Genomic DNA, 27,889 nt, shown 5'->3' with positions numbered 1-27,889 from the left:
TTGCGCTAATCGGTCGGCCGCTTGATTGACCGCCCGCACACCCATATATTCCCCCTGCCAGCCAGGCCGTCAGTCTGAATGGGCCACAGCCGTCAAACTGGTTGCAACAACTTTCGTTGCGGTTGCGTCGTCGAAGAAGTTGCTCAGCTGCCAGTGGCTGCGGGCTGTCGCATTTCGAAGACAGTCAGCTTTTAAACGCGGCCAGAGTCGGTTGCTTGTCGCGCTAAATCGTCAGCAGTTATCCAATCTTTCTTGCGCTCTCTTTCCCACTTGCTCGATTCGTACCACCACGTTAAACCGTTGTTTTTCTTTACTTTTGGGAAAGGCGCGCGCGTGCGCTCTCGTTTGCTAAAAAGCAGAAAAAAAAGCAAATAAGAAGAAGCAGAAGCACAAGCAGAAGGCGGCGGCGGCGGTGGCGATCGAGTGTTCTGCAAGACGAAGCGTGAAGTGCAGCCACACGTTGTTGTGTTTTTGTTTTGTTTTTGTTATTGTTGTTTTGTTTGGCATTCATATAAATACATATGTACATGCATACGTACCTACGGGCAGAAGCATGCGAATAATTTGATCCGGATCTGATCTGATCTGATCCTGAGAGGCAACACAATCTATTGCGCAAGTGGCTAAACGTATCGCTTGCAATTGCGCTCAGGTGACACCTTTACACTGTGTGCAACAATTACACCTGCTGCGGCACTCGGGAACGCGGTCATGTTCATCATTCCAATTGGAGTCGAGCAGAAGAGACGCCAACTACCATAACACACGATTTCCAAAGCTGTTCCAGGATGTCGGACATTTACTATTGCAGCAACAGCCAGGTAATTCAATTCGATATCTAACAACTTAACATTATATTTTTTAAGTCGCTTAATCACTAAACGCAACATTAATTGCCCGTCAGCACGACCATTTAAGTTTCTGTTAAACGATCTTCCATTCGCTTTTGTCATTTTACCTAATTGGAAATTTGCTTGACGATGTTAATTAATGAGAGACAAAAGTAAAAGTGAAATTAAAGCGCCATTCAAATATGAACTAACTATTTGTCATATTTGTAGTTCGTAATCCGATTATGCAATCGGAGTGCCTTATAATATTACAGGCCTATCGATAACAAGTTAATTTGCTCAAAAGTAACGGCACAGCAAGTTACAATTGTTATGTTATGCTCCAAATGCATGCGATCCGTATGCTTACCTACATATGAATGCATGTAGGTGTATATGTATGCGTATGCGTGTGCATACATGTGATTCGTTTGCCATATGGTACCAAAACTGGGACTTTTTTTTTTTTTTGTCATACAAGGGTACACTGCACATTTCTGTTATGGAATGGGACATTTGATGGCATTTTAATCAAATGTGTCAATAGTATTATAAATATATATATTAATTGTATATATAATTCCTTAAATGTATTTGGGTTGTTTTTTGTTTTTAATAACACTTGATTTATGGTACTTCACTTTATCGCATTCTTTTCTTGGTACATTTTCTTAATCGTTCTGGTAATTAATTTTGTTTCATTCTTTTCTTGGCACTTTTATCTTGGTATTTTTGGCACACGTTTTTTCCATCTATGGATATTTTAGTTTTCCTTACTACTGTTAATAAGTTATGTTCTCTTAATATTTTTATTACCAGGTTTAGAATTTTTCTTGATTTTCTTCATTCGGGTTTCCTAAAAACCTAAAGGTACATTTTCTTGATATTTTTAATACACGTCTACCTGTATTTGGTGCATCCTTTTGATATTATTGGTACACACATATTTTACATAGTCTTTCCATTCATTTCATGTAGGTTTTCCGTTATTGTTTTCTTATGTTGTCATGTCATTCCCCTGCAATCCATCTTTTTCTCGAGCCTTCAATATGTGAAACATAATTCTACCTTATATTTTTTAATACGCATTTCTCTATAATTTCCTTTGGTAAATTTCATAATATTTGTGGTATGCCCTTTATTTTTAAGCTTTCGACTTTATTTCTCGATATTTCTCGTCCATTATTTTTCGATCCTCTTTTGACGTACTTAATAAACCCTATTTAATTCATAGATTTCTGCGATCTTTCTTGATTTTGGTACATAATATTAACATTCTCTTTGCCATTCTGTCCTTCATACATTTTGGGTACGCCCTCTTTCAATCCCTCGGCATATATTTTCGCTATTTTTGTAATTGTTCCATTCTTTTTTGGTATTTTGGTACACCCTTTTTCTGGGTACGTTTTCTGTGGTATTTTTGGTACATACCGATATTTATCAAGCTGCTGCTGGCTACTGTTTATAAAAATTATGCAAATTATAAAGTTTGATCGCTGTTGGCACGCCCCGCAGTAAGCTGATGGACAACAGCCAGCAGCAGCAGCAGCGGCAGCAGCAACAGCAGCAACAGCAACAGCAGCAGAAATAGCAGCAACAGCAGCAGCATCCATAAGTCAGTGAAAGTTCGTCCCGTTATAAACCAATTTGCCTTAGTAACTTACTTTTGCTGGTAACACTGCTGCTGCTGCTACTATGTTGTTGTTGCTGTTGTTGTTGTTTCTGCTCTGGGCGCATGGCCGTTTGCCGCCTCTATTTATTGTTGTTGTTGTTGTTGCTGTTGCTTCTGCTGTTGCTGATGAATATCAAAAGAAATCAAAAGTTTTGCTGCGTGTGTTGTTGACGTCGTTTTGTTGTTGTTGCAGATGTTGTTGCTGTTGTTATTATAATTTGCAACTATTTTAATGCAAAATTGCTGCTGTTGCTGCTGCTGCTGTTGTTTTGACAACCAACTTAATGCCCATGTCTAAAATTTGTTGTTTGTGAAATGAAGTTGGGAGAGACTTTGGCTATTGCTTTGTTTTTTTTTTCTTTGGTTTTTGTTTGGCTTTGCCGCGGTCGGTGAGAATTTTTCCATAGCAAAATATGTCGCCGTTAACATTAACAACAATGACAGACAGCGGCAACTGAACCAAGGTTTTCACTGACCAAAAATTTCTGTTGTTGTTGCCTTCGTTTTTGTTTTTCTTCTGTTATTGTTGCAGGGCGTGCGCTGTTGCTATTGTTGTTGTTGTTGTTATTGTTACCTATTGAGCAATTTGCAGCCTGTGATCGGTCGCTGTAATTTAAGTCGCGATATAGATATTTGTATCTATGTTATATGCATACATATTTACATACACACATACTTACATACACTTATGCATATACATACATACATGCATGGGCAAAGCATTCCATTCAGTCTAGTCTAGACTCTAAAGACTCGCACGGCCAAAAGTGATTGCGGCGACAGCAGCAACAACAACAACAAACTCGTTTGGCTTAGAAAAAAAAAAACGCAACAACTTTCAGTTGTCTGTTTAAAGCCAGTCTTATCTTGGTTTTGCTATTATATATGTATGTTGTTGGTTTTTGGTTTTGCCGCTATGTTTTTTTTTTTTTTTTTTGCACAATCACCAAAAGCCCAGCCAGCGGCTAAGCTGACGCCATCGTCATCGCCTTAGCATAACACCCACTCTCACACCTCACACCCCACTGCTCTTATAATATCCTAAAATAACATTTGGCTACTGATTACGCTGCTTATTCAAAGCTCTTATACAAAAGCCTAAGAAATCACAGATATTTCCCTTTTCAATGCTCTCGTACATTTTTATCTTTACTCAAGGATTTGCCAACTCAAATGTGAGAGTGCGAAAGAGAGAGAGTTACACTGAGAAAGAAGAGTGAGAGTTGATTTTGCAGTTGTGTGTGTGTGTATTAGTGCCGCAACGTCTAGTCAGAAATTATTATTTATTTAGCTAGCCTGCAGATCAACGCGTTTTCTACTCACAATTGGCTGCCATGTGCTGCAACAGGTTCAGCAGCAACAACAATATAAAATGCTGTTGCCATTTGCCAAATGCCACACGACAGCAGCAGCAGCAGTGGCAGCGACAGCAGCAACATTAGAAATATAAAAAAAAAAAACTAGTAAAGTTACTGCAGCAGCTACGGAGACTAGAAAAATAATAATAGCTTGTTTGCTGTACTTATTTCTATGTACACACACACAGACATATGTATGTCGGTCTGTATGTATTATTCATTCTCCGTTATTACTTGAGCTTTTCTATTTGAACGCAATTGACGCTTGATTCGAGTGCTAAAGTTGAGCAGCAGCTCGAGTGACCTTTCATGGCAGCTGCCGCAGCATCACAGTCTGGCCACCCGCTAAACGATCGCTAATGGCGCACACACATAAACGTACACACACACACAGTTGCATGAACTTTCTCTGGTTGCTGTAGAAAGAACAGCAGCACAGCAGCTTTCTGCGGCTTGTGGAGCCTACTTCGTTTTGTGGCTGTCTTGCATTTTTCTTATTTGAAAAAAATGTCATTGAAATAAATTAGAAGCTAAGGCAACCGCACAATAACAGCAACAACAATAACGATAGCTCACAATAATGACAAAACCAACAAAAATCATGTGCAATTCCAAAGACTTAACAAAGACGTTGACAGCGCTGCGGCAGCGACAGCGACAGCGGCAGTGGTAGCGGCAGCGGCTGCTGGCAAAGAAAGTAGCACAATTCGTTGGCAGCGCCTGGGTTGTTTGTTCATCAGCTTTGCTGCTGTTGTAGTTGTTGTTGTTGTTGATGTCGGCTTCAAGCATTTTATGACTTTTATAAGCGGCGACGCCGCACCGCTGCCAGCAGCTAAGCTTGTGTGTATGCCTGTGCGTGTGTGTGTGAGAATGGATTTAAAATTGAATTTCCTTTCGATTGTGATATGCGTGCGTGTGTGTGTGTGTGTGTGGCGCTGCGCCCTTTACTTTCCAATTCCGATTCGCAGTGCTTTATTATTTCTGTAGCCGCCCTATTTGCCAACTAACATTTCTCCTCTTTCGTACACAAATTTTGCTCGAGCGCAGTCGCACCGCTGAGCCTCAACCTAGCCTTGAACTGCGTCGACGCCGACGTTGACGGCGACGCAGTGCGTTGGCGTCGCTGACCATTTGGTTGTATAAATTGCGCTTTTTGGCTGTCTTGCTTGTCTTCTTCGTTTGGTTTTCCTGCTGCAATCGTGTGCAAAAACTAATGAACTTTTGTTTAATTTAACAATGCAAAATTTGGCAGCGGAAATTAAAATTCATGTTTGGGTGGCAAGCAATCCATTATAAGATTGGGTACAACCTTGACTTGTTTCCAGACGTCATGTACACACACACACGCACACACACACACACACACATACATATAATTTACGTGAATAAATGTGTGTGTCGAACTCTGTTTTTCTGGATAACAATTAAATAATGGATTGCTTTTAATTGATTGATTTCTATAGGTACCATACTATTATTTACGTATATATACATACATACATATGTATATATGTATGTATTCCATTACCATTTAAGCTCTTTCCAGTTGCAGCACACAAACACATTTATGCACTTCAGCATTTAGCTTATATGTATATGAGAGTAGAATACAGCCTTTGAGCTTTTACTCTTATACTTTGTCTATAATTAACAATGGCAGCCACAACACAACTACTGTAAGAGAATAAAAAACGGTTATTATCTTTCTCTGTCCTCTGCCTTGGGCATTTGGCAGTTCACCGTTAAAGGTGTTTGTAGAAAAGAGAGACCTATATTAATTATTGCGCCTTCCCTTTCATGCATATTGGCCTGCATAGCATTGAAGCCATGCGTGTTAAAAGGTTCGCAAATTAAGTGCGCAATCCTTTGTCAAGAGTGACGTCATATTCTACAGGCTTAACGTGTTGAATAATGTGTAATTTTGTATATGTATATAAATATGTCTGTTTTGCAATTAGTTTTTTAAGAAGTGAATTAAATAAACATAATAACAAACATAATAAAACATAAAATAAGGTCATGTGCATAACTGTTAATAGAAAATTTAATATTAAATTTACTGCGCACATGGCATTTGCACATGCAGCAAATGTGGGCAAATGTTAAAGTAACCTTTTTTGGAGACAGATGATTTTGCTGTTCTACTTTTCACATACACACGCACAAACACATACATGCATACATATGTATGTTTATATTTATATGCAAATAAGTACCGACTAATTTAATGTGCTTAGTTAGGCTCATGAATTCCAATTGGAATTCAGACAGCATATTTTGTTTGGGAATTTAGCTTAGCTCTCAATGTATAAAAGTGATCTTTGTTATATGATCTGTTTAATATGCGTTGGCCATAACTGGCGAATTCAATGAACTTTGTATGCTAATTATATATGTATATTTTTTCATTCTTGTTTGTATGTAGATCATTTGTCTATAAGATTCTTTCTTATAAGCTTTTCCACCCACCGAATTTCGTGCCACATTCTGAATGATAAACAGTGAAATAGTAAGATGAATGTTGAGAAAGCGCCCGTCGGCATTTCAATTAATTGTGTTTAGAGTTTATTTTAGCATTTTTCTTATTTGTTGCTGTTGCTGTTGTTGTTGTTGTGGGTGAAGAACTTTCTACTTCATTTGAATGCAAAGGCAAATCCGTGAGAGACCTCCAAAAGGCAGACGAGGCCAAAGCGTCGATGAGCAGCTTGTTGCATTGCATTTTGATTTGCCATATACGAATATATATACATATATATTTGTATGTGTATATACATGTGTGTGACTGTATGTGGGTGTCCGTTGGCCATGCCCAGTTCAGTTAGCTTTGCATGAGTCAGTTTTCTAGCTTTAGCACACACACCCAAAATCCAATTGGAAAAATCAAAGTTTCTTTTGCTTGTTTTCTTTGTTTTTGTTATTTCTGTTTCGCGCTTTGCTGATGCCTTCCAGTCACGTCGAACGGCTCCAGCCCCAATTTCAATTACGCACGTCGCATTTGGGGGCGTGGCAGGCAGGCAGGCAGGCAGGCAGACATGCTAAAGCCGCTGCAACTGTGTGCACTGTGCAACATTTTTGGCGCTTTCGCCATTTGGGGTCGCCGTTATTAATTCGTCACGATTGGAGTGGCAGCTGCAACAAGCAGCGAGCGGCAAGCAGCGACCAGCGAGCAGCAACGTCAGCTGTTTGCTTAAAGGGAAATTAAAGAAAAGCTGTCACTGCCGCAGCTGCCGCACGTGGCAAACTGCTGTTGCCTCTTCACGATTTCCGTTTTGATGCACTTTCCAATGGGAATCCAGTTAGAGCTGTGCGGCTGAGAAAACGAAGCTGTGATTAACGATAGCTGAAATGACAGCATATCGATAAATTCAATTCGAAAACTTTTACAAAAAAAAAAAAAAAACAATTGAGTAACGAAAATTGGCTTAAGTTTAAGTGAAACGATAACTATAAACTTCGATATACATGCATATCGATAACCTTAGTAATTGTTGAGGAATCACTTGTTATTTGTACTTATAATATTGTATTTAAATACCTTTAATTTCTGGAAGTATACCGACGGCTACTACTATAGACATCGTTTATCGAGTTTTCGAATAAGAATAGAGGTAATCTTGTATACCAGCTTTGACTATTAATTGTAATTTAGAAAACAATTAAGATATATAATTTTTTTGAGGTCGTACTAGAACACTGAATATCGATAGCTGTTAAGCCCTCAACCTACTATCGAAAGTCTTAAGAATGTCTTTGCGAAACTCTTTCGACATGGTTTACCCGAATCTAGTCAGAATTCACATCTACTCTACTCCAATATTTTCTACTCTAATCTCTTTTAGTTTACCCTACTCTACTAAATTCTTCTCTCTTCTATTGCACTCTACTCTCTTTTATCTTACCCTATTCTTTTCTACTTCAATATTTTCTACTCTACGCTTCTAGTTTTCCTAGTTCTTCTTTCCATTCTACTCTAGTTTCTTCTTCTTTACTCCACTCTATCCAGTTCTTTTCAACTCTACTCTACTTTGTACAATCCTCTCATTATAAAATTTAAAAATGAATCATGAATAATAATGTATTTCAGTTGAACTCGTTCAAGATATGTGTAAAATTAACCTAGTCTGATTTTTGAATTTAATTAATTTTATTACTCATCTCCTTCTGCTTCTTCTTCTTGAAAATCGCTCATAAATACTCCAAAGTATGGTTACCTCTCAACAAGCAAATTCCAATCCAACTATTTTTAGCTTGATGCGAAATTTTTTTTCTTTTCCTCTTATGTTTCATCTTCGTTTTATGATTCTTCTTATTTTCTTCCTCTACATCTCTTCAACTTCATTTTCTATTCGTTTGCTTATTCTCTCACATCTTATCTTCTTATTTCTTTCTCTATTAGAAATATTTTGTGTAATGACATTAACACAGTTAAAAATGTTTATAAACATATATGGAATAGAGTATGAAAGTCTTTAGTTTTTAAATAAAATAAAAGTTAATAACTAGCTAATAATATTATATAATAATATAATAATAGCTGTGAGTATTTGGTATAAATCATCTATATCAAATTAGTCGAGAATCCTCTTATCTAATTATTCATCTCGCCTTCAGCTTCATCTGAGCCAATTAATTAAGCTAAATACCAAAAGTTTACAAATTATTATTAATTGAATCGTTGCCTTATACATGCATACATATACCATATATATATATACGTATATACATAAGTATATACAGATGCAAACTTCTGATTTCCGCATTAAATTGAGCTAAGCTCAAAGCTCTTATATTTAACAATTAAAATTTGATGAGATTTTTAATAGATTTTTTTTTTGTTTCCATTATAATTATGTATAATTTGTGTTTTTTCTTTCTTTGGTAAAAGTATTACATAATCTATAATTAATTTATGCAGTTTTCACACTCAATCACGAAAGTGAAATGAGTATATCGTCTTTTGCAATGTCCGTCCGTTGAAAGATTTAATATATACTCGAATCAATATGATATCGCAAATATAACTGCGCCCATTGGGGCGTAGTATTTCGGTTAAAACTGTATTTTCGACATTTTTAGAGGCAAAAACGAGTATATATAGGGTATATTGTATATATATATAGCTTAAATTATATTTTAATGTCTTTCACTCCGTAAAGCGAATCACGAACAAATTTGGATTTGCCGATCATGAATAAAAGATCCAAGATATTTGCATTCCCACTAAGAGTGTAAGAGAAAAACAATAGTCCATCGATTGCATAATATTCATTCAGTCGTTCCAAAAACAGCTTAATATACATATTCAAATATCAATATTTTGCGATTGCTAATTCTAACTGTAAACTTTTACCCTGACCCCAATTAGCTTATATCTATACATATATACTATTCTAAATGAAAATACATATATAAGTATGACATAATTGGAAATCTGAGATATAAATCAATGAAAATCCAAGTAAAACTGTTTGAAATGAAGCTGCTCGATCCTGAACTCTACAAATAATTGATATTTCAATCATTCTTCGCTTCTTTTCTGCATACACACACATTGTGCTGTATAAAATAGTCATGGATATATATAAAATTTAAAATCTATATTTATAAATAGCTTTGTAGATGTAAGGGATATATTTTTGTGACTGATTGTTATGTTCTTTTTATCGATAACACTGAAAAGGGAATAGTTATCGACTACATGAAATAAGCTTGGTATGCGCGTGTACGTATAGAAACCTCAACCGAAATTTCAAGAGCTAGAGTCTTGCAGGTTCTGAGAACGAAACTTTCAAACGCAGGGACAAGTGGAAAGACAGGCAGACAGGAGTAAATATACTCATGTTGTTGCCCCAATCCTCCTTCTGTCTGTCACATACATTTTAGCAAAAGCATCATGCTCTGTTTCCCATTAACAATGGGTTCCAGGGTATACAAATATATGTATATTTTGATTTCGTATTGGAATTGTTGCTTTGGCAGCATTATTTGAAGAAGAAAATAATGCAACTTTCGTTTGTGGCATGGGGAGGTCATACAGCAATAGCTGTTGCACCCACTGCCCACTCCCCTCCCCCCTCCTCCTCTGCTCTTTGGCCATTTGACAGCAAGGAGCAGGCTGTGAAAGTGCAGCGTGCAATAGAGTTCAAAAGACTTAGGCCACGAACTCGTTTGCCATTGACAAGTGTCATTGGGAGACGAAGCCGAAGCCGAAGCCGAAGCAGAAGAAGAAGAAGGCGAAGAAGGAGAAGCGCAATTCGAATCGCTTGCAATATTTGTCGCCATTGCAGTTACCGTTGTTGTTGTTGTTGTTGTTGTTTGTCTGGTTCCTCAGCGAAAGCGAATTTTTGTGCCAACTGCAGTCAAAAATGCAAAGCCAAGGCGAACGAAGAAGAAAAAAAACAGTAAAATAAAAATGCGGCAGCGTCGTCAGCGAAATGAAAGTGTTTTGTTTTTGCTTGCTTTTTTTTTTATATATATATATTTCTTCTCATCCATGTTGTTGTTGTTGTTGTTAGTGGTGGCGGTGGTGGTGTCCCCCAAAAGACGATACGGCAACTCTGCAGCGCTAATACACAGTGGGCGACAGCAGTAAACAATTCCCACGGCTTCAGATGCATGCATAAATAAATATGAATATGCGGGAATTTACATGTTTTGTTGTTGCTTTTATTTTATTATATTTAGTTTCTTCTTTTATCAATTTTAATTAGTTAGCTGGCTTAAATATGAAATTTTTAGACTTTAAGTATGTTGGGTGCTCCACGGTGCGGCGGCAACATGCTGCGATCAAACATGTTTATAAGCTGCATTCATGCTGGCGCGTGTGTGCATGTGTGCATCTGTGTGTGTGTGTGTGTGTGTGTGGATTTTAATGAATTTTCCTAATTAGTCTTGTGAAAGAAAAGCGAAAACGAAACGTGGCATAGGTTGTTGCTGCCGCTGCCGCTGCCACTTTTGGTGTCGCTCGGGCATTGTTGATACGAAATGTTGATAGCAACACATAACATGAGACAAAGTAAAAGTTGCCGAATCGAAAATAAAAGTTCAGCAGCAGCGACGGCAGCGACGCCGAAATATGTTAATATGTGCATATGTATAGATGTATGTGTGTGTGTGTGTGTGTGTGTGTGTGTGTGTGTGTGTGTGTGTGGGTAAACGAAAAGATGAGCAAGGGAAACGCAGCCGCAACTTTCTTTCTTTTTGGCGCCAGCGTCGCTGTCGATGTCGCCTCGGGGCGCTGATCGCTTGACATTGGCTTCGTTTATGGGCCATCATAGCTAGAGTCGAATGTACATGCATATATACATACATATGCACATATGTATGTGACTGTGTGTGTGTGTTTATGTATATTTGTTATGTTTGTAATCTTTTGGCATGCTAACTGAAATACAAACAGCACGCACGCACTCACACACATACACACACATACACACACGCATAGGCTAACTGGAGCAGTTGTCTTAAGGTTGGGCTTGAGTCATGGCTTAAACGAACCCGAACCCGTTGGCCAAACGGTCGTCCGGTTGGAGTGTTAAATTTGTACAATTAGCACCTGTTGGCCGCGTGCATGCTATCGCCATTACCATATCTGTAAATTTACTATGTTATAAATGTTTTTTTTTTTTTTTTTTAATTTTTAAATATTGTTTTTGTCATTTTGCAGATTAAAAAATCTCGCGATGCGGACAAAAATATTGGCGGCAGCAATTCGACGGCAACAACAGTAACAAATACATCAGGAACAGCAGTGGCAGCAACAGCAGCAGCAGCGGACAAAAGGAACAGCAGCAGCAACTGCAACAGCAACAACAACAACAATTGCAGCAACAATCGAAATAGCAGCAAAGACAAAAGCAAGGAGATGCAAACAAATGGCGGCAAATCCAATTGGAAGGTAATTAAACGGAAATGTAATCAAATACATACATAGTTAATATGTTGGCACGTGTGTGTGTGTGTGTCTACACATACATACAACTTCGTTTGCGCAATGAAGTGCAATAATTAAAGAGAAGAAAAGCCCAAAGCTGCAAAAGAAAGAAGGAAACAAGCGTGAGTGAGAGTGCGTGTGTGTGTGTGTGTGTGTGTGTGAGGTAACATGAGTTGCTTGCACGTGCGCGCTCTCTGCTCCCGTTATGCGGCCGAGTGACTTTTGACTAACTCCTCTGACTGACATTAATAAGCGAGCTCGAGTGAGTGAAGTGGAGGAAGAGTGCGAGAGAGATGGCTAGATACAGAGAGAGTGACGAGTGCTGCGGCGGCTGCTGCTGCTGCCGCTTTGCAATTGCAACAGTCAAATGCAAATGGCGCTAATAAGTTAACCCAAAACATACAAACACATACCATATTATTATCATGTATGTGTATGTGTATGTGTGTGTGTGTGTGTGGATCTCTTAATGTGCGACATGGTCAATAAACGCAGATGTTGATTATGAAATGAGGAAACCATTTACGCACTCTCTTAGCGCGCAAAGTTTAATTACATTTTTGTGCTTGTTGTTGCTCATTTATTTTATTATTGTGATGTGCGCATGTGTATGTGGAGCTTCATATCTACATACATTGTGCACGCGTCTGACGGTGGCGGTGGCGATGACGATGGCGATGGCAGCAGGGGCAGCATCATGCAGAGAAAAGTAGGCCGCATCGCGACCTGTTTACCGCCAGCGGTCCAGCCTGTCCCGGCGCGGCCCGGCTCGGCCCTCTCGTCGTGTCAGACGCTATATTATTTTGCTTAGCTTGCGTTTTAATTAATTTTCTAAATTGTGTTTATGTGCATAGACTGTGTTTGTATGTTCTCTGTACCGTAGCACATTCACAATTGCAACATAACCGACCGCATGGATTCCCCCTCACTCTCTCTCTCTCTCTCTCTCTCTGACTCTTTCTCTTAAATATAGTCCGTTTTGAACATTATGAACCAATTGTGATGCAAGTAGCTCAGCTTATTAGGTTGGCGCTGCCGGCCTTTTGATTCTCGAATGTTGCCAAGTAGTTTCAATTATTCGGAGCAGGCATGCAGGCGCTGCCAGCCTCTGGATGCACATTTAACATTGTGAACAGTTGACGAGCGTCTTATACAGGTACTGTCAGGTTTTTAATCCTAGTGTGTTGCCAGTTGGCTGCAATTCAACAATGTCGCTTGCATCCGCCTCACGTAGTGCGCTATTTCAAGTGATGGCAGTTGGCAAATCTTATTATGCAGGCGCTGGCAGTCTGTGGATCCTTTAACGCTGCCGGATAGTTGTAATTTATCAGTGTCGCAGTGCACACTCCCACACACAGTACGCTATTTGAAAATTTAAGCTAAATTAACTAAATAAAATAAATGGCAGTTAGACAATCTGATTATACCAGCAATTCATAGTTGTCGTTCCCATTCATCATTGTCGCCTACATCCTCATCTCGTAATTGTAACATAATTATATGCTTGGTTAGTGATGGCAGTTAGACAATTTTATTGGGCAGGCGCTGCCAGCCTATGGATCCTTGAAAGTTGCCAGATAGTTGCACTTTAGCGCCTATCGTTTTCAAACAAGATTCAACTGCAAACAGGCAAATTGGTTCCGTAATTATTTTGCGAAAAATGAAATTTAAAATGACGCGTCGCTTCCTTGGTTTTTGCTGCATGCAAATATTGCGTTTGCAGTGCATTTGCATGTGCCGCAGCAAAGTGAACAGCACAAAATTCCAACAATTATTAACGCGCTCAAGTGCATTCATTCATTACCAAGGCACTTGGCACTTGGCGTGTTTTGGCGTTCGTTTCGTTGGTTGATTTAACGGCATGATTTGGCGCAAAATCAGCGTGTTTAATTTTAAGGCGCTTTTGTGGTCATTGACCAGTCGTCCGTGGCCGCTGGAAATCTTGCCGCCGGCTTATGGCCATGTCACTAATTACGAGTAAATAACAATTTTGTCTGCTCTTAGGGCCTCGTCCAAAGCAATCCCAATCCCAATGGCAATGGCAATGGTACAACAGTTGCCTCTCAGCCGCCCAAGGTATTCCACAACACACGCTGCACGCGACACCATAAGCCCCATCATTCCCACAGCAATGGCAACGGACTTGTGACGGCTGGAGTGGGAGCTGGCTCTGGAGCGGATCAGCTGCACCAGGCACAGCAGCAACAGCAACAGCATCACCTGCACATGCACAGCCACAGTCACACGCATGCGCATCATGGACTGCGCCGCAAGTCCGAGTCCGTGCTGTCCACCGACTCGGACATACGGTTCACACGTCGCAAACTGGGCGACAGCCAGAGGTGCGGATGCGCTGTGATAGCCGGCTTCCTCATCGCTCTGCTGGTGGCCGGCGCCTTTGTATACGTGGGCTGTGAGTAACCAAGCCAAGTCAGGTCAAGCGAGTGCCTCGGCTAATGTGACCTTCCATTGCAGACACTTACTTCCGGCCGGAGCCGTTGCCGGATCGCGTGTTCCGCGGCAAGTTCATGGTGCTCAACGACAAGTGGAGCATGGAGCTGGCCAATCAGAACTCGCTGCGCTTCCAGCACAAGGCACGTGACTATCGGGAACGCATCAATCTGACGCTGCGGCGCTCGGATCTGCGCGAAGCCTATGAAGGCAGCGAGATTCTGGCCTTGGATGGGTAAGAGATCAGCTTGAACTACCTGAGCGGATATCCCATACAAATGTATTTCTTTGCAGAAGCGAGGACAACAACAATATTGTGGTCCACTTCAATATGATATTCGATCCGTATGCGGGCCTCGTCAGCAGCGGGGAGCTGCTGGCCTTGTTCCACGAGGAGCTGAGCGATCCGCACAGGCGACACTTTGCCAACATGACGGTGGACGTGGCGAGCGTGACCATTAAGGAGACAACGGGACTAATCGAGGAGCCCATTATGTCCAGCTCGCCGCTGGGCGGGCACGACGAGACCACGGAGCCCACCAGCACCACACCACGACCACAGCCGCGCCGCTGTGAGCCGCTGCAGCTGAACTACTGCCGCAACGTGGGCTACAACGTGACCACCTATCCGAATCTGCTGGGGCATGCCACCTACGAGCAGGTGGTGGACGATGTCATTGTGTTCCGCGAGCTGGTCGACGGCGAGTGCTTCCGCGAGGCCTACGACTTCGTCTGCCGCCTGCTGCAGCCGCCCTGCGAGTCCCATGGCATCACCCAGGAGCCGACGCCCGGTGCCATTTGCCGCGAGTACTGTGAGGCGTTCATGGCCGGCTGTGGCGGCCGGCTGCCTGCCCGCTTCCGCCAGCACTTCGACTGCGAACGCTTCCCGGAGTCGACGGGCACCCAATCCTGCCAGCAGAAGCCGCACTGCGTGGGCGACATGCAGAGCAATGTGCAGAGTCCGCGCCTCTGCGACGGCTATGCCGACTGCCCAGATCTGTCCGATGAGCGCAGCTGCGCCTTTTGCGCTCCCAATGCCCTCTACTGTGGACGTGGGCGTGCCTGTGTGCCGCGCAAGGCGCGATGCGATGGCAAGGCCGACTGCCCGGACGGCGCTGATGAAAAGGATTGCCGTAAGTTGCTGCTGCGGCAAATTGTTGATAATCTAGCTAAACTTGTGTATGCTCCCTTGCAGTTTCGATAGCTCCATTGGCCGCGGATCTCTTGCAGCCGGAGCCTTGGGTGCCCTATCTGCCGCGCTTCCATGCCGCTGGCTATGCTGTCTTCTCCGAGAAGGGCATTGTTGGCAAGCTGTGCGCTGAGGGTCTAGAGGGTGATGCCAAGCTGGTGGTACGTCAGACCGTCTCGGAATCCCTATGTAAATCGCTGGGCTATGAGTGAGTGCAACCATTTGAATGTTCAATTCATGCAATACAATTCACATGCAATACAATTGTATGCGCTTGTCTGGCAACATCATCAACACCCTGATATTTTCATTTAAATATTTAAATTTAACGGCCAGGTGGCAGCACCACGAACTTTAACTGCGAAGCCATTGCCTGATTGTCGAGCTGGCAAGGCTTATTTTAATTTAAATATTTAAATTTAACCATCAGGTGGCAAGGTCAAGAACCTGGACTGTAAGGCCATTGTCTGACTGGCTAGCCGGCAAAGCTACATTTAAATTTAACGGCTGGGTGGCAACGCCTTGAATGAAAATATCAGTTTGAAAATTGGAATTTAGGCTAATCTTATTAATTTCTTCAACTAATCTTGTTCTTTGGCAGATCTGTGGAAATTTTTGATGTGCAAAATGACACCGAACAGTTGTCGGACTATGTGCGCGTCTTAGACCCGCATGCGCCGGAGATTAGCTTCATACGCACCCATTGTCCCAAGAGACAAGTGCTCTATGTGGGCTGTGGCGATCTGCGGTGCGGCGTGCAGTCGGCGCTGCCCAATGCGAAGCAGCATCTTTCGCTGCCCAAGATGGCAGCGCCAGGCGACTGGCCGTGGCTGGTGGCGCTGTTCCGCGAGGATATCCACGTCTGCGACGGCACGCTCATCTCGCCGGACTGGGTACTGACCACGGAAAGTTGCTTCCAGGGTCAGCCGAGGGCCACCTGGATGGCCATCGTGGGCGCAGTGCGTCTGTCGGCGAAAGCGCCGTGGACACAGCGACGTCGCATCATTGGCATGATCAAAAGCCCCGTTGAGGGCTCCACAGCGGCATTGGTGCGTCTGGAGACGCCGGTCAGCTTCTCAGATCACGTGCGGCCCATTTGCCTGCCCGACGCACTGCAGCGGCAGCAGCAGCAAACGCCGATGCAACGGCGCGCCTATGTCCCAGTGGCCGAACGCTTGGAAGCGCCAGTTGCATCACACGCGCAGCGCCGTCTGGCCCAGGAGACGCAACAGTTCTTCCTGATACCCTCGCAGCAGGAGCAGCCAGAGAGTTCGGATGCCAGCCCCGAGGAGCATGAAGAAGACATTGGCTATGACCATCTAATGGCCGAGGCCGCCGCCTCCCAAATGCCGCGTGCCGAGGCACTGCAACAGTTGCCGGATGTAGCGGATCATCGGGCACAGCTGGCCGCCTATCCGCTGCCAGACAGCGCCCCACAGGTCAACTACTATGGCCAATCCTCCGCCTCGCAGGCGTCCAAAACTACAAAGCCACCCAGTGCACCGGAGGAAATCTGGACGAACTGCAACACCCTCGGCTGGTCCCGCCAGCGCGATCATCTGCAGCGGGTGCAGCTCAAGATCGGGGACATGGCGCCCTGCGAAAACATCTCCATAACGACGGTCAACTCCATGTGCATGGAGGCCACCTACCAGAAATACGACTGCACGGTAAGTGCTACAGAGAAATATCATAGAGAAATAGTTATACGGTAGCATCCGACTATAACGACTCCGCTTATAGCGTCCGTATGGTTCTGATCACTAGACAAACTTGTTTGGGCTAACTTATATGGATATAGCGTCTTCCGGTTATAACGACGGTCCCTTAGACGTGCATCCATTTATTTTAATGCCCGCCCACGAAGTGAAAAGAGAGTATATTGAGGGTTTTGCAATCCATTCGGTCGTTCGTAGTAGGTGCATGCATTATACAATTTTGAATATATCGACTCATGTCATGTTGAGATCTATTCGCTACGTCTATTGGGGAAGATGCAAATCAGGGGAAAATAACCCATAATTAGATTGGGATGACTATCAATATATGTATACATATATAAGTAACAATAACCTCCCTAACGTAGCCACCAAGCGTCCCTTTCCTAGGTGTGACTTTGTCGGCTGCTAATACCGAATCCGGATATATAATCATTCTCTTGGACCTTCCAGCGCGCTCATGGCTTTCCTCTCCTTCGTTGTGTCCGTATAAAAGATAGCTACAGCTGGAGTTGACGCTCCACCTTGACTTCACCTAAGCATCCATCGTCGTACAGTTCGCACAGTTCGGCATTCCACCTATTGTTAGAGATATTGCCACAAATTGCTCTTTCGAAGAGCAACTACTTCTAACCAGACTAGTCCAGACTTCTGCATTATGGAGTGTCGAGTGCCTTTTAGAGTTTTCTGTTTCGTCGTATAGCTCCACCAGCTTCAAATAGGCATCGATTGGGTCCATCTGTCCACCTATTGATAGAGTTCAGCTTGTCGTTATAGTTGAAGAGCTAGAAACATATGTGAGATGTGTTCTATTTTTGCTCTTCTCCATGGGAAATTGTGAAAAGCCAATCAAGAATTTAATAAAATTTATAACCGAGATCAATAGTTGTAGTTGATTTACAGTTGATCTACTCTACACTCTGATCGATCTATAAATTATATAATCCGCCCCTTTGGCCGTAACACAGCTGGAGTTCCGATTGCTTCTGGCTATAGCCTATAGATATGAGCGCCCGATTCAATTTAAGGTCTTATGTTTCGTCTGTACAGAACTTTAACTTAATTGACTGACAAGTAATAGGGATTATATACATATCTATCTTTATACATATGTAGTATATGTATAGATTTATATTTATTTATATATTTTATACTTTATTATACATATTTATTATTTCATTTCATATTTTTCAATGTTGCATTCCATTATGTATATATGTATATGTACATACATATGTATGTTTATATGTATGTATGTATGTATGTATATGCTTGGAACTGTAACCTTAATGTTAAATGTAAAAAAAAAAAAATTGAAGATTTTCTATATACAATTTCGTCCTGGTTGAGGGGACAGACTAGTTGCTTCTTTGGCTTAGATGCGTATGGAGCGCTTTGCTGTTGTTAGGAGGGATGTAGTGGGGCCAGCGCTGGGAGCCGATCGTCGCGATCTGTTGGCCAGCTGAAGACGCATTCGCTTGGGTTCCGCTTGTGGCTCCGGCTGTTCCGGCCGGAGTCGACGTAGCGTCCCGGACGTTGCTTGTGGCTGCCGTTGCTGGAGATAGCGACTCTGTTGACGCACTGCAGCAGCCAGAGCGCTGCCGGGCAGAGCGCCGATAAAGCAATTCTGACGATGCACTGGTACCGCCTCATAATCCGCCGTGGGATCAGCTTCAGCTTCAGATCGCAGATGGGCATCGACTAAGTCACCCGTGGAGCGCCGTCGCTTGACGGGCTCGAGGAGGGCACGGCGCAGCCTTTGCCAGTTGATGCGCAGCTGGAACAGCAGCTCCGGGCAGGGGAACAACACCAGAAAGTACTCCAACAGGTGCTTTTCGAACTCATAGCCCTGGCCATTGGTTAGCATCAGGCCGGCCCGCTGCGTCTCGGGTATGTGGAAGCGAGCACAGACTGTGGGAATCGAGGAAATTCATTTAACTTGGATAGGAAAGAGGAAAAAAGAAAACTCATTTACCTTGGCTAATGATTTCCTCGTAGCTGCTGCCCGCGTCGCAGATGATGAAGCTCACTTCGCCTTGATAGCTGATCTTCAGGCAGTTTTTTATATCCAACATGGTGAAATTCGTTAATGACGCCTGCGCTGCGCGTTTAACTGTTAATTCCTTCTTCCTCTTCTCCTTTTGCTACTAATACTGAATGAGTCTTCGTTCCGTTCACTTGCACTGCCGACGCTCGAATAAACGGGGCTTTGGCGCGCGCTATCGTCTTTTATATGCACATCAGCAGGCAAGAGTGAGATGGAGAAAGGGAGAGAGCCTGTTCGATCTAGCACTGCAGCTGCGGCCTGGGTGCAAATTGTTTTTGTTTTCTGCTTTTTCTCCTATCCTATTGAGTAGGTAAGAGAGCTCGCATTGTCCAGGGATGTTTCTAGCATTTGCTATTTGTGTGTGTGTGTGCGTGTGCGCTCGTGCTATTCTGCATTTGCCTTGCATGCGGGAAAGAGATAGAGCATATTTCGCCTTGTTATTGTGTTGTTGATATGGCATTACTCACATTTTATATTTTGTTTTGTTTTGCTTTTGTGCTTGTTGCTGAACGCGTCGCTGCATGTCGCGATTGTCATGTGACGTCACAATAGTCAGAAACAGGGTGTTGCGTGCTAAGTTTATTTATGTAAATACATACATACATATGTACAAACATATCTACACATGGCTAAATGATGTAATTTAATTATTTATGAAATAATTTTGATACACTTGCAGCAAGAGGAATATTCCGGCGCGCCCGTCCAATGCCTCATACCGGGCACCAATCAATGGGCACTCATTGGCGTCTCCTCCTGGCGCATCGCTTGCGGACCGACGGGTGTGGAGCGGCCGCGCATGTATGACAAGATTGCCTCCAATGCGGATTGGATACGGGAGACAGTGAATGCGGCGTAGGCGCACCAGGCGGCATCATATCATAATTATTGTAAAAAAGAATGGATAAACTAACGTGTATTATGTAAAAAGCAAGAAGAAGCAACCTTAATCATAACTTAATTGCATGTTTTAATCTAATATTATGTATTATTATAACCAACCTTTTTTTTTTAACTGTTTTGTGTAATATTTATTAACTATTTTAACTGTATGCTAAACAAAACATTTAAAGAAGAGACGAAAACAAAGGACATTTAGTTAGTACTACATTTAGTTGCTGTAATTATAATTTTTGTTTGTATTTGTTGAGAACAATTGTTTTGCTATTGCAAATGATAGTTGAATAAAAATAAAATTAAATTAAAAATGGAAGTGTGTAAAATACAGTTGGATCTATCGCGCTCATCATTTCTGAGGACTCAATTCAGGTCGACACATGCATTGCCTCCCATGTGCCATTCGCCTGTCGCCGATATTGCACCCGATCCGCGATCTGGTTCACGCCCACTTTGAGAAAGTCATAGCGCTGAGCCTCAAACTTGAAGGCGGTGCTGGTTGGAGATGACAGATTGTTAATGTGAAATACATTCAAGATACTTTCAGGAACATACAATGTTGGGGGGCGCTGCAGCGGCTTTCCGCTCTCTTGATATTCCTTGAGGAACTGATCGTGCTTGGCCTTGAGCTCATCGTAGTCCACCGGCTGGCCACAGGGAAAGATGATGTCACGTATTTTCGCCGATAGCAACTCTCTGTTCCACCATGCATCCAGCTCGGACTCAGGCAGCTCTACAGCGGTAGCGCCCAAGAGGCGAACCTGCCAGATGGAGGGCGTGGTCTCTTGTGACGTCAGCATTACCTCCGGCATTAGGATGGTAACGCCACATTTGGCATTGGCCTTAATGTTCTCATAGTTTCGCGTGAATCGCTGCGTTACATAGATAATGCATTTGTCGGCGCTAATGCCACGATATAGCACGGTCCGGTTGAGTACGGCAAATTCATCGTCGACGGTGGCCAAATTCATGTATTGTTGTGAGTTCGGGTGATGTTTTTTGACTGCATCCAGTAGCTGTTGGAGCAGGTCGATAGGCTCATCTGGATAGTCGACAATGTGAGCGACTGAGGATTGCTCCATTTTGTGTGCGAATGAGAGCTGCAATATTACGAAGCACATAAACAAAATTTAAATTTGAATTTGAATTTAAATTACAGCGCTCTGCAAACAAGTTGGCAGCTTGACAGCCAGCTATCGAAAGTAAACTTCAGCTGGCGATATATCGTCATAGCAATTGCCAGAACATTTATCGATTGTCGACTGCCATGTACCAGGCACGTAAATAAATATTAAAAAAAAAAAAAAAAAAAAAAAATTGTTACTGTTTATAAATACACCCAACTGTCCATCTCAGGTTGACATCCCAATTGCTGCATGGCAATCGTTTAAATTCTGAGTTTCACTTGTGGTCGATCCACCTACTGCTAGCTGCTGCTATTGTGGCAGCGGCTGCCGCAACGATCCAAAGATGTCTATACTGGATATGAAAGCCGGTCCGCCGGATTATTGGGCAGAAATCGGAAACTTCTTTTTGCCACTGAAATATCTAATTACGAACGATCGCTTCGATGCGCTGGTACAGAATATCGACCTGCATTACCTGATCAATGCGGTCTTCTGGATATTTATAGTGTTATCCTGCGGCTTCTATGGATTTCAGCGCGTCTTCCAGGTGAGCGAATTTGAAGTAGCAACGCCAGACGGCGGTGACAGCAGCAGTAAGCGATAGCACGGCGTCCGTCTGCTGTTTGCCGTTGGTGCCCAATTATTTTGGCGTTTATAAATAGTCGACAGCCAGATGTAAAGCGGCGACGACGACGGGGACGACGACGACGACGACGTCGACGGCTGTGCCAGCGCCAGCGCCAGCGGCTACGGCTACGGCGACGTTAAGATAAGACATGCGACCGACTGCCGCGACCAACAACTATAAAGATTAAAAAAACATTTAAAGCATGCAAAACAAAAAAGCCACACTCAAGCCAAGCTCACACACACACACACATATGCATTTGCATAAATATGTCACATAAGCATGATGTGTGTGTGTGTGTGTGCGTGTGTGCATTGCACCGGGAAGTATATGCTATGTTCGGCGACTAATTGGCTGTCGTTTATTCTTCTTCTTCTTGTTATTATTCATCATCCTCTTCTTCTCTTCTTGTCTGTCCCTTGCAGTTCTTTTTGAAATCGTCAAACGTAAAGTACTTCAAGCGCAAACAGTTCGCTCGATTGATATGGAATATTGCATTCTATGGCGCTTGCTGTCTCTTTCTGCACTTTTACAACGAATTCATGATACTGCCGCATCTGATGAAGAACCAGGGTCGTTATTCGCTCTTCCATAGCTCCGACAATCTCATCTTCTATCGCTCGCATCAATATGAGAAATTTCAGTTCTACTCAATATTCATAATAACGTTCTACCTGCATGGAGCCATGCTGGACTTCAAGGAGGCGGACTTTCTGGAAACCGTCTCCAAGGGCCTCTATCTGTTCGCCCTCATCGCCATCGATGTCTACAGGCATGTGCAGCCGGCCATCTAGACATACATCTAATTCCGAACAATTTTCAAATTTGCAGATACGAAAACTATTTTGTTGGCCTGAATCTCACGCTGGGGCTGTACAGCATTCTAACGGAATGCCTCTCATTGTTGGCCTTGCAGAATTCGAATCGCAACCGCTTGGTCTATCAAGTGTTTATGGGCCTCAAGATTGCCGCCTGGCTGCATGTGCACATCAATCTGCTGCCCTTCAACTACTTCATACCCACGCTGTTTGCCAAGAACTTCAAGCTGCCGCTCAATGTGGCCATCTGGGTGTGGTATGGCCTGGCCATCTGGAACTCGCCGGTGCTGCAGTATTTCTATCATCAGATCTATCATACGGCGCCATCTGATTGCTCCGGCGAGGGCTCGGCAGCCAAGTGAGCAAAGGAAACTCTCTTCTCTTACATATCATATATTATATCATCTGTCATGTAATCCTTGCAGATGCATCCTCATCAAGGACACCAGCGAGTATCGCCACTTCAAGACGCTGCAGCGGGCCTATCTTGAGGTGAAGCTGGCGCATGAGAAGGCCACATCGAATCCTCTGCCAGCCACTGAGTCCGCCTCGGCCAAGACCTATCAGGCCATCAAGTGTACGCTCTCCACTTATCACAAAGTCTATCTCAACTTATCTAAATTGCTTATTGCAGGCGTTATGATGCTGAAGCGCAAATTGAAGCGTATTCGCGAGGGTCGCGGCGCCGAGCCGGAGGATGATAGCGAGGAGCTAACCACGAATTGATTAGATTCTGCTCTTGACTGCACACAACCAAAAAAAAAACAACAACCACAACAAGCAAACAAAACTGTTTCTTCTGCTTATAAAAGACAAAGCCCCAAGGCCCCAAAGGTGCTCGATGCGCTACAATTTCCAACTACCTCCCGAGTCTTGAGCACGCATCCTAATGCACATTTATATTTATATAAACATACTATACATATATAAATACATACATACCAAAAGAAAAACATCACATCAAAGACACACACACACACACACACACACACACACACAATTCGACACATTCGACACATGTTCTCTTACACTCTTCTATTTCTCTCTCTCTCTTTCTATCTCGCTCTCTTAATATCTCTCTCTCTCTCTCTCTCTCTGTAGTACCTAGTTAGTTATTGAAAATCTCTCACGCCTAGTGAGCTATGCAGCAATGCTTATTTATGTACTTAGTATGAATATCTAGCAGTAGCTTTTAGACCACCTTAGCTCTACAAATAGTTCTCTTTTCCGCTGTGACCTATAAATCTGTTGTAGTTCAATTCTAATAAAGTGATTAACAAATTGAAATACAAATGCATTTTTGATTAGGTATAATGGAATGAAATTGCTAAGAGAATAATCACATGATCTCAGAGATTATGTAAATACTATATAAGATTCACCTGCTGAGTTGATTCAGCCATGTATATTTATCCCCCTGGGGATCTCTGTGAACTTATTTACTACGAAGACTGGAGATTTGTAATTTATAATAAATTAGATATAATATAACATATTAAGAGTATAATTTGAACTAGAGACATCAAATTCTGAATTGGACTGTTTTTTTGATTGTCTACCTATGTATATCATAGTTGTTGGGGCAGGGTCCCAGGGCCTGCATCACCCGTAAAGCCCCACATCTGTCGTGAGAACAAGAATTCTCATTCTAATTCTCATTAAAATCAAGAATATCTGTATGTAATTCTTATAATATTTAATTCTCAGGTCTGTGAAACTGATCTCTATTTTAAGGGCACTCCCTACACCTCGCCAAATGACATTCATGTGTTCGATCCGGCCCTGTGTGTCCCATAAATAGGGATTCAGGAAATGCCATTAGAAGCTTGACCTTAATATTAATATTCTCCGTCCGTAAGATTCAATAGATAGAGATTTGGAAGTTTCAATATCTACTCTTAATATTACAAATATTGTATACATATTTTCTCGATAGCTCACTCGATCGAATCGATAAATATCGATATATCCTATTGATATCGGCTCATATCGATTTATTTTCGTTTTTAAGCACAGCTTGAATATTACCACTAACCATAGAACACAGAAAAAGTGTGCATAAAGTTTTACACTACTTGTCCGGTCTATGAGTTCTATGGTTAGTGATGTTACACAAAATTTCTACTGTGGGTGTTAGTTTTTTTGTATGCTCTGAGTCTATTCAAAATGGAAAATTGGAGCATAATAGCCTTGTAAAAATATATGTAACAGGTAGAAGGAGGCGTGGCAATGAGTTGATCCGCCAGTCCATAAAAGTTAAAAGACTAGAAATTTTTGCGTTGGTCCAATTCTGTTTTATTCTTATCGATTAAAAACTTGATCAGAAATCAGTTGTAGAATTTTATCTGGTAATTATTTGGATCTAGATGCCCCTAGTGGAATCATGTCGTGTGGAATTTATCGAGCGCCACATCATCAGAGACGGTCCTGAAAGCTTAGCTGACTCGAATTGAGTTCATTGGGGATGCATAGGGGATGGTATATATGTATGTGTACGTGTGTGTGTGTAAGTGTGAGTATGAGTGAGTGACAAGAGCTCTAGACTGCAGGGTATTTTGTAGTCGTGCATTCTCATCTAGAGCACTTCAACTTATCATAGGCTTTACTATTTAAGTTTCTTTACCTAAGGCCCCGTTGGGCGTTAATCCGGCCCTGCTGTTCATTCATCGTATTTAAAAATTACTAATTATAATTAATAAAAAAAAGTCATTTTTGGTTTCTTTTTGTTTTTTTTTCTTTTTTTTTTTTAATATTCTTGCTTTATTGATATTTGAAAAGAATTTCTATTTGAATTTGTTATTATTATTATTATTTTTTTTTGGTTTCTTCTTTTATGTCATTTGTTTTGTTTTTTGTTTCCATTCATTTTCCCATTAATTTGTTGTTATAAATAAGTAGTTGTTGTTTTTGTTTTTTATCTTATCATTTTCGTTTGCTTTTAGTTCTGTTTTCTATCGTGTTTGCTTTGCTCTTCTTCTTCTTCCTGTTGCTTTTTTCGTTCCTTTAAAAGTTTTCACTATTTGCTAAGTTTTGTTGTTGTTTTTTGTATTTTTGTATTTTTTCTAGGTTTTTGGTTTTGGCTTTTTGCCTGTTTTGTTTTTTTTTAATTTATTTTTTTTTTAATTATAATTTTTTCTGTGAATTTGCCAATTTGCATTTTTAGAAAATTCTCAAACAGCTCAAACGAACAAATTTACGTTTTTCTTTTGTTTTGCGTTACTTTATTTTATTTTATTTTACTTTGTGTTGTCTTTTTCATTTTTCTGGGTGCCACAAATTATTTGAGAGAGTGTATTTGAGTGTTTTTATTATTATTATATTTTTTGTTTTGTATTCCTTCTTTTAAATTGTGTTTAATTTAATTTTGTTGAAGTGTGGTTGAGGGGTGGGGAATGGGGGTCGGGGGTGGATTTATAGAGTGTGCATTGTGTGCTGGGCAAACAACTCGACTATTGAATGCTCTTGCCATGCCAAAGCCATTTCAAAACTTAAATTAAGAAAAAAAAAAAAAAAAAAAACATTTAGTGTTGGGATTTTTACAATTTTGCTTTAGGTTTGGTAAATCGTATAATTGCAGTTTGTTTTTTTGTTTTTGTTTTTTTTTTTTTTTTTTTTAATTTTTCGTTTAAGTATATTTTGTTACTTTATGTTTTTTTTTTCTCCATATTTCTTGTGGCTTTTTTGCTTACAAATTAATTCAATTCGTATTTGTTTAGTTTTTTTTTTCGTTTTTGTTTTTCATAGTTTTTTAGTTTTTTTAAACAATTTTTCAAAGTTTTGTTAACAATTTGCTGTGTATACCTCTTGACCATTTCTTATCAATAATACATTTAATTTTACTATTAAATTTATGTTTAAAATTAATGTTAGTTGTTTGTTCTTCTTCTCATCCCTCTTCCGATTCATCTGCCTCATGTTATTTGTTTTCGCTTATATTTTGCATTTAAAGGTACTTTCTAAAAAAAAAATTGTTTTCTTTTTTTTTCGTTTTTGTGTTTAATATATAATATATATTATATCATTATATTTTATGTTATAGTTTATATTTAGTTGTTATATCTCCCCCCCTTTGCACATATAAATTGTTGCTCTTCGTTTGATATACATATACATATATATATATATATATATATATATATATATATATATATACATACATATATATGTATATATGTACTGTACCTAAATATGAATATTCGAAAAACGTTGCTCTCAATTCATGATTATTTTTTTTACACTATAAATGATGAAATCATGTTTCCCAGCATGAAAGATTCGAGTGGACTTGGATTTGGTAAAAAATATTTCAACACGTCAATAAACTATTTATTTAAGTGTTTAAATGACTAGTGATATTCTTATGCGAAATTGTGCGACTGGAATGTGCGCTGCGTTTGCCAGTTCCACCAGTTGCACTGAAACAAACTGAAAGAGTGTACGAAAACCGTTTCAAAAAGCCAATGTGCGCTGTGCTTATGAATCATTAGAACAGTTACAAGCGTTTCGCTAGACATTTGAATCAATTTCGCAACGATGTGGCAGCGCCGACCGCTACTGCTCTATGCAGCTGGCTGCTATTCCACACATCCTCGTAGCGATCAGCTTCTGTCAATGTGAAGGGCAGAATTTCTTAACTATTGTTGCATTCTTTTTTTTTTTTTTTTTGCGTTTTTTATTAAATCTTATGCTCGTTAAAAATTTTCTTTTCTTTTTTGTTTTGTTCATTTTGTTTTCAAATATTTGTGAATTGTGTGCGTTATTGTTTAGCCTAAAATGCCCGCATTTATTTATAGTGTGTGCGCCTAGGGCCAAAAATCTGCGACAGTTGCTTAGTTCCGGGGAAATGATTTCAATTAATTTGTGTCTGCTTCTTCTTGCGGTTTTCATCAATTTGAATGAATTATTTGTTTGCCTTTGCTTTATTATCAATTAACAATCAAGCCAGACCGAGCCAAAGCAACCAAAGCGATTCACTCAAAGAATAACAAACGGACAGACAGAGGGGGTGTGGAGAAGGAGAGAGTGTGAGAGAGAGAGGGACGGGGACGGGGAGAGTGGGAAAAAACATTTCGAATGAAATTAAAATCAAATTAGCCAAAATATGTTTGCCCAAGGTGAACTGCAGGCTATGTCTATAGCCATGGCCAACGGGTGTGGGGCGTGGGGGGCGTGAGGGGCGTGGCACAATAATGAGTTCGCCGAAATTGAGCGGCACGCGCGC

The 27,889-nt window shown here is 41.3% G+C and overlaps 4 protein-coding genes across 4 annotated transcripts; 2 read left to right on the top strand and 2 right to left on the bottom strand.

The window, feature by feature from the left end:
- Positions 1–94: 94 nt before the first annotated feature.
- LOC6584695 lies at positions 95–20,406 on the top strand. Its single transcript, XM_032732140.2, has 8 exons — positions 95–821; positions 11,527–11,757; positions 13,798–14,206; positions 14,269–14,479; positions 14,539–15,377; positions 15,440–15,641; positions 16,035–17,103; positions 19,878–20,406. The coding sequence occupies exons 1-8, from the start codon at positions 789–791 to the stop codon at positions 20,055–20,057; spliced, it is 3,174 nt and encodes a 1,057-aa protein (XP_032588031.1). The 5' UTR covers positions 95–788; the 3' UTR covers positions 20,058–20,406.
- Positions 18,452–19,368, bottom strand: LOC6584696. The gene is made up of 2 exons (XM_002010304.4): positions 19,127–19,368; positions 18,452–19,062 (listed from the first exon to the last, which is right to left on the bottom strand). The coding sequence occupies exons 1-2, from the start codon at positions 19,224–19,226 to the stop codon at positions 18,527–18,529; spliced, it is 636 nt and encodes a 211-aa protein (XP_002010340.1). The 5' UTR covers positions 19,227–19,368; the 3' UTR covers positions 18,452–18,526.
- Positions 20,293–21,790, bottom strand: LOC6584694 (pyridoxine/pyridoxamine 5'-phosphate oxidase). The gene is made up of 3 exons (XM_002010302.3): positions 21,698–21,790; positions 20,651–21,195; positions 20,293–20,590 (listed from the first exon to the last, which is right to left on the bottom strand). Exons 2-3 carry the CDS (start codon positions 21,175–21,177, stop codon positions 20,464–20,466), a joined length of 654 nt encoding a protein of 217 aa, XP_002010338.1. The 5' UTR covers positions 21,178–21,195; positions 21,698–21,790; the 3' UTR covers positions 20,293–20,463.
- LOC6584693 lies at positions 21,358–23,955 on the top strand. The gene is made up of 5 exons (XM_002010301.4): positions 21,358–21,769; positions 22,276–22,622; positions 22,682–23,026; positions 23,094–23,245; positions 23,303–23,955. Exons 1-5 carry the CDS (start codon positions 21,566–21,568, stop codon positions 23,392–23,394), a joined length of 1,140 nt encoding a protein of 379 aa, XP_002010337.1. The 5' UTR covers positions 21,358–21,565; the 3' UTR covers positions 23,395–23,955.
- The last annotated feature ends 3,934 nt before the right edge of the window (positions 23,956–27,889 follow it).

Source organism: Drosophila mojavensis, unplaced genomic scaffold, assembly GCF_018153725.1.
Source record: "Drosophila mojavensis isolate 15081-1352.22 unplaced genomic scaffold, ASM1815372v1 contig_136, whole genome shotgun sequence".
Lineage (NCBI taxonomy): Eukaryota > Metazoa > Arthropoda > Insecta > Diptera > Drosophilidae > Drosophila > Drosophila mojavensis.
The sequence above is the reverse complement of the archived record's forward strand: the minus strand, read 5'-3'. Positions and strand labels throughout refer to the sequence as shown.